The sequence below is a fragment of the Rhopilema esculentum genome, chromosome 5, assembly GCF_057945365.1.
Source record: "Rhopilema esculentum isolate cy_ngs chromosome 5, ASM5794536v1, whole genome shotgun sequence".
Taxonomy (NCBI): domain Eukaryota; kingdom Metazoa; phylum Cnidaria; class Scyphozoa; order Rhizostomeae; family Rhizostomatidae; genus Rhopilema; species Rhopilema esculentum.
The window spans coordinates 10,049,689-10,064,515 of record NC_142819.1 but is presented as its reverse complement, the minus strand read 5'-3'; the positions used below and the strand labels follow the sequence as shown (position 1 = coordinate 10,064,515).

Here is a 14,827-nt window from a genome sequence, read left to right as displayed (position 1 = left end):
GGGATCATTTTAATTGTTCCACAAAATCTGGCATCCAAATTGGTATTGGTGCATTGTCAATCAAAATTTGCCCCCTAACGGGACACCCTATTTTTATCGCTCTATGAGCCACTCAGGTTGCGGGTATGTGTGTTCATCTTATCTAATATAGCTCATCTTATATTTGCTCGTTGATTACTCGCTCTTTCAATTAGTTTATTGGTTGATCCCAGTTTCCGAATAAATAGTTGTGAGTTGAAATAGTTTGTTGCAGCTTGCCTTTCTGCTTTGACAGGGTACTGGATTTTGAAATTATCAAATCAATACAAAAAATGAGATTACTGCTTAAACTTTTTGACATTAGAAAAGGGATCATTCGCAATGTGAAAAGAAACCTAGGATCCATTGCCAGAGTGGGGAGAGTCGCCAGCTCTCTGTAATTCCAGGCGTAGGAATCACGAGGTGTGGTCACATCGAGAGGAAGGACCAGGACACTGCTCGATAAGTATAGCTTCTCAGTGTCCTAGAAACTACCTTCGGATGCTAGGTAGAAACAAATATAAATACAAATACAAATTGGTTGCATCGCCAAGCCTTGGGGCGGGGATCTTTTAGAACTATCGTGCAGGTCTGAGAATTCTACAAAGTGATCAATCGAAAAATCAATCGTGCAAATATTCGCACATGTCTGCTTAAGCATCTTGGCTGTTGAAAATATATTTATTTCTACTCTTCGGGCTTTCCTTTATGCCGATTTTGGTAACATTTGCAGTAAGGGTGACATACCTGTTTCTGTTCCAAGGGTCAGACCAATGGCGGCGCCAGCCACTAAGCTCTGGGGGGAACAAATCAATCAAATTTAAGCCACGCCCTTTAAACCACCAGAAAACGCCCTTTTACCAACAAAGAACACCAATTTTATCCGAAGGGAACGCCTATGGCAAACTTTTGTTTGAAAATTGGCAGTTTGAAAATCATAGGATTACATCACAAAAAGTACGGTGTCAAAATATTACCTCTCCCCCAACATTTTCTCATCGAATTTAGACGAAATACAAAATCGATTCTGCTGAGAACTGGGGGGGGGACGTGTCCCCCCAGTCCCCCCCGTGGCGCCGCTATTGGGTCAGACGGTGCAGAATAGGGGACAGGGTACAAGAATAAGAAAAGTGGTTCGTTCATTGTTAGTTCTGAAAGTTCTGGCTTTATAGCCATTTAGACTAGGTATTATTATGTAGCAGTATTATTATTTAGATTAGGTATTTTTATGTAGCATAGCCAGTGTCATTTTTTGCAAGAATCCAATGCTCTATGATTTAAACCCGTCTAAAAGAATTAGATTTAATCTCCTAAATCCTCCTTGATGCCGCTATTTTCCATTCACTTATTTCAATATGCCATTCTTTAACATTTCAATTACCATCAAGCACCTCTGCTCTTTTTAGTATTTAACCAAGTTTGCATATAGCATACATTGTTCGTAAACAGTGAAAAGCTTACGAAACCTTTTGTACGTTAAATGAAGAGATCTATACCTCTGAAAGTGAGACAGATAATCAAATAAAGCGAAAGCGAAATTTGTGTTATAAATGATAAGCGTTTGTTCACTACTGAATGGAGAACGTATTGAAATTACCCACTAATATTATTTCTACATTATAGCTATGCTTATAATTTTTTAATAAAAAGCTGAGAATCCTGTGTATATATTTATATGGTTTTATACACCAATTCCACTGACGGCCTCGTTTCGGAAATTACTCAGAACTTCATAGAATTCTTAAATATGACGTGATAAAAAATGTATTTCTTGAATTTTTAAATTTTGTGCACATTTTTGTAAAGTTTATATTGCCATTAAATCAATATTGCGAACACTAAAATTCATCAAGAAAATTCACCTTTGCACTGAACTTCTAGTCCTAAATCCTAATCTGTAGTAAGAAAAATGTTGCTAAGATATGTCAATAATTTTTCAAAACGAGGCCCCAAAGTTGAATTGGTGTATACTGAGTGGTGCCATAGTCTTTTAAACCTAGAGAGAACAAGCACGAAACTCCATAGGTATTGTTAGAGCAGGTATTATAAGGCCAAATTCTCAGCGTTTGTGGAATACGGAGCCCTACCTGTGTCTGCGTTGCCCTACTCTAAGTTCAGAACCGAATAAGATCATGAAATTGCAGCTTTGACCGTCATGGACCCTTATTTTGTCTTATCGAGGTTCTTGAAGCTTTGTGCCGTAATGCTTCGAATAAGCACCCGGGCGCTTATTTAATTTTTGAGGCTCCAGTGTGGGCACTTATTCGAAGCAGGTGCTTAATCGAAGGGCCTTCCAATTATGTTTTCGTTGAAAATTCGAATAAGCGCCCATTTCTGAAGGTTGAAAGATGGACGGTCATTACGGTGAAAGATAGCAATAAACGATCATTTTTTTAATTCTAATCTGTTAGGACAGTTTTTATACTTTATTATTGTCATACTAAACACGAAGTGTCTTTTGACAATGCACCCACGCAACCACAATCTACTTAGCTGGGAAGTCTCAAAATGTTTGTCTGATGATGGCTTCCTTTCCTTCTCCCTATTTTCAATTTCAACTTGAGGCTAACATTTTAATTAGTTTGAGGCAAGTATTATTTAAGGTATTTTGAGTCCAATCTGGACCGTACTGTAAAAGTTGAAGAACCTAACAAAGTAAGTTCATTTGGGTACATTGTTTTCGAGGTACCTCTCATTTAATTCAAGAGTGTGCGCTTACTTTAGGTTAGGGCATAGGCGTAAACTTAGGGGAGGGGGGGCTCTGAGGCTTCAGCCCCTCCTGACAAAAGCCGAGCAGGGCTGAGCTGGAAAAACCTGCTTCCGGGAGTGCTCCTCCCCTGGGATTGGAGTCCGTAGAGCAGCCTGCTACCGTGATCTTTCCTTTATCCACATTCAAGATAAGATAGCATTTTTGGATAAAAAGCAACATAAATGGTAACTGCAAAATTATTGCTGTTCAAATGTACGAGGACAGTAAAGATCTTGCATTGTTGTCGTGGCCAAGGGGACATTGGTTTACGCAAAATCTTGGCAACAATTTGTTCGCCTTTCTTGCAGAGATCTAGTGAATAAATACTTTTTGGATTCTGATATTGTTTTTAAAGCTAAGGGTTGTCGCAAGCATTCCAAAGTAGGAAAGGCTTGGGTAGGCAGGGCAATGTGTTTTAGAAAAGGAGGAAAGGAGGAAAGGAAATTGGCATAAGAATAATTCTTTCAAATGTTGTGGAGGACAATATCCCTGAGCTGTTGGGTAGAGATCATTCAGCCAGCACAAAACTGTTTTGAACAAGGGAATTTGGCTGAAGGGACTTCACTTCTGTATAAGGGGTTGCCAATCTGGTATTTCTAGACAAAACAAGTTCAGAAAATGAAAGCAGCTAACAACAGTTGAAGCAAGGAAGGAGAAAGGAAAGGTTGAGATTCAGATGATAACTCCTTGTACATGAACTGTGAAAGTAAAACGTAAAACGATAGGTTATTGTTTTTTGATCAAATCTTTTAGCATAAAGGTGACAGCCTAACACAGGCGTGGTGTCTACAGCAAACTAGATTGGCCTTCCAACTTCTCAAATCCCAATTTTCTCAGAAACCTCGTTCCCTTAAAGGCGATTCCACAGTAATTTGTTAGGTTGTTTGGTTATCACGAGAAGAATGTGGTGACACGCCCACTGCTTTTCCAAGTAAAGTAACTTGATACAATAACAGAAGGCAAACAGATTTGATTCATTAGGCTAAAACAAAAGAATAATTTGAATTAAAGGATCTCTTAGAGCCTATTGGTGTGGTGAATACAACGTTTACGAAAAGTTTAAGCTGGATTGTTTCTTTTTTTTTAATTTATGTGGTGTTAGCAGTGCAGTTGCTAACTAGTGTGCTGTAGGGGGTGCTCAAGTCTTGTTTTCCCACGAAGTGAACAAGACATCCTTTTTTGAGACAAGTTTGACAATTCACTTTTGAGATGAAGCTACTTACTTTTGAGATGAAGTTTTTTAAGGAGATTTCACAACTTTGCTCAAAATCCCGGCTTACCGTAGCTCAACCACAGCTTGCTTTTAATTTCTTCGCACCCTTTGACTTATTTTAAGGCTCGTGTTCTTATCAAATTGTTCTTATAAAAAGGGAGTGTATGTGTAAGAAGCGAAAATTTGCAACTTTGATAAGAAAGGATTCGATTCTGTACTTGGCCGCGGTGTCGAAGATGGCATTGTTCTTGTTGATGTTTTACAAAATCATACTTTGTGCCAGTCAATCTTTCTAAATAAAGAAATAATCAACAGATGCCTTTTTATTCTTTTTCGTCAAACAGACATGGAAAACTGCTACAATTTACTTTGTGACTGAGGAATAAGACCCTTAGAAATGCTAGTGGCCTTACTTCCTCTTTGCAGCAGGAAAGGTATTATCTTTGGCAGCAGATATCCTTGAAATTCAGTTCAAATTTGAGATTGGGTCTAGATTGTATCGTATTGTATTGTATTGCATTGCATTGCATTGCATTGCTTTGCATTGCATTGCATTGCATTGCATTGCATTGCATTGTATTGCATTGCTTTGCATTGTATTGTATTGCATTGCATTGTATTGTATTGTAGATCATTTAATATTCGTTTTTACAATAGTGAATATACACTAATTAAGACTAACATGAAGCAATTTTAAGAATTGCATAAGACAGTTCATTTACTGCAAAATGAGCATGCGCACTTGTTTTCAAGGAACCAAGTTTTGATCAAATTTTTAAATTGTCTAGTATTTTGTGCAGTCTTGATTGATTCCGGGAGTGAATTCCAGATTTTAGGCCCTTGAAAACTAGATCTACATAAATACTGTTTGAGAAAACCAATTCATTGTTTTATTCGAAACCCTCTGATGAACCCCCCCCCCCCACTTCCATGGTCTTTGTGAGTGATTGTTCCTTTTCCCTCCTCAGGTGTTTTCCTTTACATATGTTTGTTTAAAACTCATATCGAAATTTCAAATTTCGTATTCAAATTGAAGACACAAAAAACGTTCTTCTGGACTTTCTGCGCTTTTGTTGAAGTTAGTGCAGTTTTCTCCTCCTCAAGAGAAAACTGCCTAAAACAAGTGTTTTAGTCCAAATCTTAAAATCTCCCGTGCAAATTGCTATTCATGTTTACTAATTATATACTTCCACGTTCGCAATCAAATATCGTTTTGATTTTCCCAGCCAGATCCTGGAAATGACCTCATCGAGTTCCTCTCCACCAAACGCTTTGTTTTACCCAGAATGTCCTGCCCTGTTCTGTTACCCGGCCTTTGCCATGTGACTTGATTGAGGATTAGTGCGTGTAAGGACTATTTTTAACTTGAACTGAGAAATGGGGAAGTCCCGAGCCTATCGAGGAAACTGATGGGCTCTTCCATTCAGTGATATAAAGCTTGGAATAAGACTTACTCTTGCATATTTTGAAGAAGTGTGTTAAGAGAGCACATCGGCGTACTTGTTGGTCTAGGAAGCAGGTTTGAAAAGTTAGCGTGGTAAGAGAACTTACAGACAGCGAACAGAAAGAAGAAGAACTAGTTCCTCTACAAACAAGGTCAGTGAAGCATTTACATTCACGTCCATTCTTGCAGTAGCGGATCTATCGAGAGGCTGAATATTTTGATTTTAAAATTTTACGCTTTAGCGAAATGTTTAAGACAATTTTGCTTTTCCTATGCATTATCTTTTTCACAGAGCTGAGCAGGCCTTGATCAGAAACAACAATAATTTTGAAGTCCAATATGATCACAGGCAAACATTGGTTTGATGTTCTTGAATTAAAGATTTCGTTAACGTAATACTTTTCTTGAAAGATGCCAAATTTTGTGAAGTGGTTTGAGATATTAAACCAAAAAGCATATCTGAGAATCATTATATAATGAATACTGAATCATTATATTTTAGAATTTATTTTGGGGCTTTGAAAAGGTGGTTTTTGTCTTTGATAGGGAAATTTAAATTTGAATCTATTGGCTATGCTTTAAATTTAAATTTGAATACATCAAGATTTAGGAAAAGTCAGATATTAAAGGTTGTAATAGAATATTTGGAAATAGCCATGGGCACAGCCAAAGGGTAAAAAGTGGGGGCAAGGGAAAATTGAACACCCACAACAAAAGATTTTATAAAATGCTCTATTGTCTTGCAAAAAACTGGAGGGGCCATGGCCCCCCGGCCCCCCTTCATCAGAGGCCCTGATAACTGAAAGAGGCCCAGGCAAGATGCTAATTTTCTTATATTTTAAGGGAGCTAAATTTTGCAAGCTGTATATAAGACATCATTTTGCACAATTTTTCAGAGAAGTACACCCCATACCCCCATTTTCCAGGCCTTTTATAGGCAACTGCATAGTTTTATAAAGGAGAACTCATTTTCTTAGTGTTCTCCACGAACTGCATTTACTTTTCATAATATTATTGGCATTCCTTGCTTATGGCTTTTTAGTATCAGTATTTAAACAGAAAGGAAGCATGTTCAGTTGTTCACAACAAAATTCTACTTATATGTCTCAAGATCAACTCTTATTAATGCTGTTTCATTGAAACTAGTTAAATCAGTCGCATAGCCAGAGTGAATAAATCGGTTGGGCTGGCACTCATGAAATTATCTTAGGACACGCCCTTTTCTTTGGCATAGAGACAATTGCCCCACTACACCATAGTGGTCAAGAAACCTATCCAGAAAAATAATTTTGGCACATTAGAGTCACCTTCTTGGGTTTCATGGGTTTCCTTCCTCTAATGACCATGTGACTTCATTACCAAGAAAGGAAAACCTCGCATTCAGTTTGAATTCAAATCTTCTTGTGATTTAGGATTCTTCAAAATTCAAGAATTATTACACGATGGAGGATGTACGTAATGGAGAGCGCTTAAAAATGCGACATTGGTTGAAGAAAGTTATTGATAGTGGGGAATACCATGGAGTAGAGTGGACTGACAGAGATGCAGGCAAATTCCGCGTGCCCTGGAAGCATGCCTCTAGACATGGATGGGACATAGACCGAGACGCAAGCATTTTCAAGATGTGGGCGGTGTACACTGGGAAGTATTCGAAGGAAACAAGCAACCTAAGCGAAAAACAGAAGAGAGCACTTGCAAAGCACTGGAAGGCGAATTTTCGATGTGCTTTGAATGCATTGAATGATATCGAAGTTGTGCACAAGGAGGGGAAAACAAAAGGACGCGATGCGTACAAAGTTTTTAGGCTTCTTCCGCAGTGCAGGACGAAAAGCAAAATTACTAAAATTCGATCGAATTCAACCGGTAAGCCAGATTCCTTCTGTTTAAATAAATCAATTGCCAATATATGTCAGTTAGTTGCGTTGATAAAAGTCATGGTCCTCTTTTAATTTCAAATTTTCATTCTCCAGTGTTAATCATTGTGGTAAGTTTCATTTCCAAATTATTTATCGCTAACGCATTTCGTTTGATGATTTTCGTTTCAAAAACAAAAAGTCTTATATAAAATATACACGTTACAACTTATCACTGTTTATTCATTTTACCAGGCTCTGTGGATGAAAAGGAGCCGATGATAACACGGGGTCTGCATCGGGTAAGTAAGCTTGACCCATGTCCTCGCAGTATAAATGCCATTTTCCCCATACCAGTCGTTTCTATAAATCGTTTATTACATACGAATTATTCCCAAAAGTATGTAGTTTATACTTTTTTTACCAATTTCTTTATCTCCACGAGAGAACCTGCTATTTCTAGTTGATTCGTCTGTTGTAAATACCGCTATGTGTTCTTAGTTCTTAGAAACAATTATATCATATGATGTAAGGGAGATTCCCCAAAGTACTTCCTCTTTGTAAAACCAAAATGAATCGGAGGCCACGGACCAAATCAAGAAAAGGAAGTTAGTTATAATTGCGTTGAATATAATATATATTTTGATTGTTAAAGGCCAGACCAAAAATTTCAAGAGTATCACTCTTCTTATCTCTTCTCGAAAAAGTGGTGGGGGGGGGGGGGGGGGGTTAATGTGCATGTCAGTTAAAGATGGCTTGTTAAAGCCGGGCCTGCACCAATTGGAGAAGATGCCACGACCCTCCAACTTTTTTGCTAAATTAAAGATGTAAGTTTGCCGATATTTTCATACTAAAAAGGCTGTACATTAAAGCAAATAAATTGAGCCAAAATCCACGAGTAAACAAATGCAAGCAAAAATTTTGCCAAAAAGAGAGCTAGCAGGGGTCTAAGAGGACAATTTATTTACATTAATGCACCCTAGTTAAAGACTCATTGCTAACAGTGAGCCATTGCGCTACGTAAGCATCCCATAATGCATTTTTAGACAGTCTGAAATCAATTTTGGTTAATTCCAATTTTCAGCTAACAGGGTTTTGATTTCCCTACAGACCAAATCTGCTCCAGTTTATCAACCTACTCTCATGGAAAGTGATGAACAAGAATTTTCAAGCCAGATGTTGCATTTGAACAGTGGTACGCTAACATATTAACTCTGTTATGATCACGTGTTCAGAGAGCGTTTCATTGTGCTGTAACTAAAAGCAAAAAAAACAATTGCTTCTCAAGTATCAAACAAAAATGCTCAAAAAGACAACTTTTATCACTTAAAATTGTGATCGAATTATTTGTGATCTACCAATTTATGTATTTCAGTAAATTGCAGAAAATTACCTTTGTAGGGATTGTGAGGCCATGGCTTTTTAGTCTTCGTTGGGTGCTGTCACAATGAACTATGAACATTCTGTCAAGTGATCACACTGCTTATTGTTAGGGAAACTAACCACATGTATTTCATAATCATATACTTTTAATAAGTAATTGTGTTAAAATTTTTTTTTTAGATCATACGTATTCCCAAGTGAAATCTGAAGAGCAATCAATTGATATTTCTCAAGCAGAAGATGCCACTCAGTTCTACCCACTTACTGTAAGCAGTTATGATAGAGCCTAATATTTTTTTCAAAATAAAAAAAAACTACTGTACCGTAGAGAATTTAGAGAATGATTTTACTTGTAGTATAAAGTAGAGAATGATTTTAAAGCTTCAATTTCAAGATTCTGATTGTAAGTAACTCCTTTTTAACAGGGCCCTTATTGATAACAGCACCTTTGTTGCTGAAAAAGCAACCCTGTATGAATAATTATATTATTATTATTATCATTATTATTACCCTCTTCTTTTCTCCCCCTGCTCTTTCTTAAATCAAGAACTCTCACCCTTCTTTATACAGACAAAGGGGGGGGGGGGGGGGGGAATACAGAAGGAGATCTTAAATATATATAGATAGTATCTCTGTTTTACGTTTGTTTTCAGCTGCACTAGCTTCCTTTGCTCAAACCCTCGGTTCTTTCTTTCTTTCACAGAATTCTCTCAATAATTACCAATTTGGAGATCTGGAATTGTCTCCAAGCAGTAACTGCAGCTCAGATTCCTGCTCTAGCGATGTCTCCAAGCTCGTCGAGGTTGGTTTAATTTTTTTCTTTTTTTGTACTTGTAATCGTTAAGTAGGTAAAAGACATCTTTAAATATTCAGACGGGCGGGCAACTGCCCCACCAGAACCAACTTGCTGCCCTACTACTGAATAGGAAAGCAGCTGGTTTGTCCCATAACTGGCAGCCTCTTTGACCTAGCATCCAATCTTTTTATAAAGCACGCTTAGAACATAGGCCCCTTTAATGGTTTGTCCCATCACTGGTTGCCTCCTTGACCTAGCATCCAATCTTTTTATAAAGCACGCTTAGAACATAGGCCCCTTTAATGGTTTGCTTCAGCCAGTCAAAACTCCTCAGTCAATGCTCTGAATATGAAAAATTATTGATCTTTGAGCTAATTGCCCGATAATTGCAATAAGCGTGAAACTTGGAGTAGCAACTTAGAACCGCCCTGTTCTATAAACAAAATAGCGTTGATCTGTGAACCAAATAGACACTGTTCGTTATCTCAAAACGTTAACTTTTGATTCAAGAATTTTATGGTCAAATGCTATCATTTTTCAATTTCGGTTTGATGATCGAATGAATACTATCTACAACGAGGATTATAAATGTTTAACGCTAGTTTTCTTTCTGTATACAAAACAAAAAGTATTGAATTATCAAGTTCAAAAGTTTGAGAATCTCTCAATTGTCCTAGGCCTGAGTGAATTTCATTTTCTTTTCTTTTCAGCTTCTTAGCCCTAGTGTTTGCAGTCAGGATAGTTCACAAGATATCAGCGAAAAAATAGGAGCTGGTAAGTGCTTCACTTTGTAAACTTGCCTTTATTTTCGTATTTTTCTTATTTTTTGTCTGCGCCTGATTTTTCTGCTGCTACTTCAAGTGGGGAAATTCAGTGTTCCCACTTATAACCAACGCTATATATGTTTGATATCGGGGCTGACAATCAGTTTTCAAGAATCCTCAGTCAACTATAATTTTATGCATATGTGGTAATCATAGGTAGAGGTTATCACAGGGGCCAGAAACTCAAGCCGAGTAGGATTGGTCCAATTCGGCAGTCCTAAGTTTAAGTTTTCTGGCGACTGGTCTTATGAAACAACGTTGCAAAGAACCCCCCCCCCCCTTCCACTTGCCCATCGAAGCTGTAATTGCGCCAACGTGACTTCAAACCTTTGGAAGAATGAAACTATGCTTGTAAAACTAATGCTATGCTGATGTACATTATGCTATTCTTGGTGGATTAAAAACCATTATATTCTAATCAAGGTGAAAATAAAATTTATAAATATTTCGCATTTTCAACGAGGTAAAGCGATAAAATTTCAGAGGCCGCAATCCTACGATGATATCGTGAAATCTGCAAAGAGCAGTTGAAAACAGTGCCGCAAATCTGCAACTCCCCCAATCGCCCAAAAGCTATAGCAAGTGGATATCGCTAAAAAGCCTTAACCCAAAACATCAAACATACAATGTTTTTTATATGTAATATTTCTGTTACAAGTATAAGCAAAATTAGAAGTTGCTTCAAGTATGAATACCATAAAATGTTATAGGTATCATAAACTTAGCTCAACCCTTGATTTCCTTGGTGGCGATTTCCCTAATGTATGCGTAAGACATTATTGCATTATAATTGCGAAGAATCATCTCTAAATAAATCTTCAGAGCGTTCATAGGTCTGATAATTTATATTCTCTTTCAGTTTTAACAGAATTAGTAAACAGCAGTGCTGCGTTCAGCTATGAACAAGATTCACTCTCAACCGGAGTGTCAAGCAAATCCCAATATTTAAGGCAAGACATCTTCTTTTCTCCTCCAAGCTACGATTTTCAGGATTATTCGTTGTCATTACCTTATTGAACTCAAAGAAATGCAGTGCATCAGTTGGAAGGACAATACAATGACATCATAGAGAGTAAAGATATTTGAAATGTTAAGGCATTTATCATGTCTTATTGTAGATACCTATTTATCTCCTCCTGGCTAATGACTTTTGTTCCAAGGTCTTGTCAGAGTTACAAGTAATCGACAGATATAGAAATGGCTTAAGCAATCTGTCAATCAATATTAGCCAATCAATGAGCGTAAAAGTGGAATCACAGTCACTGATTGGTCAATTTCTTATTAAAAGATGACTTGACCCCCTTCAGTATCTGGCGATTGCCTTAAAAGTATTAAACAAGACAGAACGAGAAACAAACGACAAAGAAAGCATATAAAAACAGAAATCGTAACAATATGTAGATCATACTTAGAATACATGGCAAGAGAGAGATTCCTGTCGGCCTACCAAGTAGATTCCCTGGGCCTGCGATATTGCTCTGACTTGGCGTTGCCATCTGTAAAGTTGTAAAAACAAAGTGCATTTTGTATCATAAACTATCAGTAACAGCTAACGATTTTACCAAATCCTTTTTGCAAAATGTTGCATTTGCCATAAACATTTCTATTTATGTATTGTTTTAAAGGATACATTTACCATAAAACTTCCCCATACACAAGCACCTTAAACAGGATTGGGACGACAAAGAAGTTATAACAACAACCTCTATTTGAAATTTTTCAATGAGTAGAAATTATTAGACAAAATCATAGTATTTTATTTTTTTCTCCATAGAACATAACTTAAAAGATTGTTAGTAAATCTGAATATATATCGTGTCAAAGAAGAGGTTGTGTTGCACGCAACTTTCCTTATGTAAATGGTCCTTAGATTAGTTTCTTTGTCAATGAAAACACCTTTCTGTATTATCTATTATCAATAATTTGTAGACTTTGTTTTAAATGTTGTAAACATGGCTGTACGTAGTTTTAGTTTTTATATGACATATCTATCACTTTTAGAAAGTATTCTTATCATAAGTGATATGCTTTTTGCTAAAAGGGTGTTGTATTCTGGAAAGAGCTAAATATAAGAAGTATGCTTCAGTAAGTTCATTATAATTTAAAGATAAATGAAATAGATCGGCAGCAATCATCATGGATTCCGACACAGTTTGGATTTTGTGGGGGGGTTGGAGAGAGAATTCAACATCTATAACAAAATGTTTTAAAAAGCTTTATTGTTTTCCCAAAAGTTGGGGCATGACCATCTTTGTAGGAGGCCCTAAACACTGCTTGCTCTTAAAATCACATTAAATCTATCAAAATAGAATATATCCTGATGTATTGAAAACTTGTAGCAAGAGATGTGATTCCATGCCAACTTTTTGAAAAGATTCTATTAGCTGTGTAATATATTGGTTTGGAAGGAGGAGGGTGGTTGTTCAAATGCAAAGTTTCTATTCACAGCAGCAAGTTTATATCTTTTGCTTACAGATAAAATATTTCTTCTTCACATCTCTACCAAATTTGAAAATATTCAGAGATTCTTATTGAATTAGTCTGGGCTTCTAAAACGCGAGTGGCAAATGAGTGGCTTCATTTGTTGTTTTAATTATTTCTCTAACATTTCGCCTTTTTGTATATTGAATTAAGTGACAATCACTGACTTTAAAATGGCTGTCTTGGATTGTCCAGTACTAGAAGTGAGCTGTGTGTTTCACGAATCTCGTCGACGAACCTCATTGTCTTAAGTTGCTTCTTTTCGGATTGGCCGGAACTAAACAAAAGCCTTGCAAAAAAAATAACCAGGTGTCCCAAGATGATACAGTGTAAAAGAAAGATCATCCAAAGGTGTTCTTCTTCGTGCATGTGATATGCTTGGCTGCCGTTGATTTGTTCTTCCTCGGCTTCGTTCAAAATGACACATGCTTAAACTTTGTTTGGACAATATTAGCAAAACATTTTCGGTCGAGGTTGCACTGTTTGTGCCAAAAGCTGTTTGCATATTTCTTCGGAATTTGATGACTTTCTAGCTGCTTTTTGTACAAAGGTTAGTTTATGACAGTTTTGGTTTTATGTTCACCTGTGCTTTAATTTATCATATGCAACTTTATTTACGTTTTCGCCAAAGCTGTCCTTTGAATAAGAAAATATGTTTACTTTGTCCTTACTGCAAATTACTATCCTTCTGTAAAATAAGAAACCTGTCCTTTACTCAGTCTGGAGCTTTCTCTCTGCTCTGGAGAAAGAAGAAATTGTCTTGTCTTTGGTTATGTCAACTTTTTCAGAAAGTTCGAATCAGCCCTAATTTGCTTTTCCCGCCATACACAATTTGCATATGTCGAGTATTCCAGTTTTTAACTCCTCGGGAAATTCCAATACTCATGGTTTCTTAAGAGTTCCTCAATTATAATGTCTTTAATTTCAACATTCGTCCTTCATTTTAATTTAATGATAGACAATTTTCAAACAGAAACTTGCTAGGGAGGGTTTTTCTACAGCTGTAAACAAATTCATTGCTGAGCTTTTTTATTTGTTTCAAATGCTAGTGACATTTCTATTCAATTATCAAATTTGAGTCACTTTCGCCGAAAAAATGTTGCGGTCATCATCGTGTAAACGTGCTAAAATTTGCATCATATCTAGCTTGTAGCACTTATATTTTAATCAAAGTTATAACTTTTTTACTTTTGGTCTAAATTTTTTCCATTATTTATTTATTTTATTTTTAAAATCCTTTATGCAGGGTTACAATTCAGTTTGAATAACTGTTTTACAGTATTCACTGCAACTGAAAACAAAAATAGCCTATCACAACAATCGTCTAAGCCTATAAATATACGAAACACCTTGTAGTTAAAAATTGAATAGAAAAACGAAAAATTTCAACCAGCTTTCCTTGAATATTTTCAAATATGAGCTTTGAGTTTGGTTTCAAATGACTGGATGGAAGGAGTTAACTTGATATCAGAATGGAGTTTGTTCCATGTATCAACTCCGCGGAAAGCAAACGACTTTTGACCACAAGCTTTTCTCTCATATAATATTTTTAAATGCCAATTAAATTTGCAACCTGCAGAAAAGTTTCATATAGCATGATTTTTGGCTCAAGGTTGATTTTGAATGATTGATTGAGGCACGTAAAAAGTATATGGTCTATATGTACATGTAAGCTTTTGCAAAGCTACGTTTTATTATGAAAAAGAAGTCCATAAAACAACAGTTTAACATCAGCTACACTGATAGGAAGAAAGATGGAAAATTAATCTTTCAAAGGTGCTCTGACAGATGTCATCTGAAAACATCTCGACACGACACGACACTGACAACTGACAACTCGTGAAACACACAGCTCACTTCTAGTACAGCTCACAACTCGCAGCTGACAACTCGCAACTGACAACTGACAACTAGCAACTCGCAGCTGACAACTCGCAACTGACAACTCGCAACTCGCAAGTCGCAGCTGACAACTCGCAACTCGCAGCTGACAACTCGCAACTGACAACTCGCAGCTCGCAAGTCGCAGCTGACAACTCGCAACTCGCAGCTGACAACTCGCAACT

General features: G+C 36.8%; 1 protein-coding gene across 1 annotated transcript; it reads left to right on the top strand.

Annotated features, from left to right (window-relative positions):
• The first annotated feature begins 5,341 nt into the window (after positions 1-5,341).
• On the top strand, positions 5,342-12,284 carry LOC135689607 (interferon regulatory factor 1). Its single transcript, XM_065206895.2, has 8 exons — positions 5,342-5,576; positions 6,837-7,287; positions 7,533-7,579; positions 8,388-8,472; positions 8,841-8,926; positions 9,364-9,462; positions 10,167-10,230; positions 11,140-12,284. Exons 2-8 carry the CDS (start codon positions 6,867-6,869, stop codon positions 11,295-11,297), a joined length of 960 nt encoding a protein of 319 aa, XP_065062967.1. The 5' UTR covers positions 5,342-5,576; positions 6,837-6,866; the 3' UTR covers positions 11,298-12,284.
• The last annotated feature ends 2,543 nt before the right edge of the window (positions 12,285-14,827 follow it).

Bases quoted from the DNA above. Each gene is read 5' to 3' on its own strand.
- LOC135689607 (XM_065206895.2), top strand. From the start codon at position 6,867: ATGGAGGATGTACGTAATGGAGAGCGCTTAAAAATGCGACATTGGTTG. The intron at 8,473-8,840 runs GTACGCTAACAT...TTTTTTTTTTAG, and splicing joins GATGTTGCATTTGAACAGTG to ATCATACGTATTCCCAAGTG. The intron at 10,231-11,139 runs GTAAGTGCTTCA...ATTCTCTTTCAG, and splicing joins CAGCGAAAAAATAGGAGCTG to TTTTAACAGAATTAGTAAAC.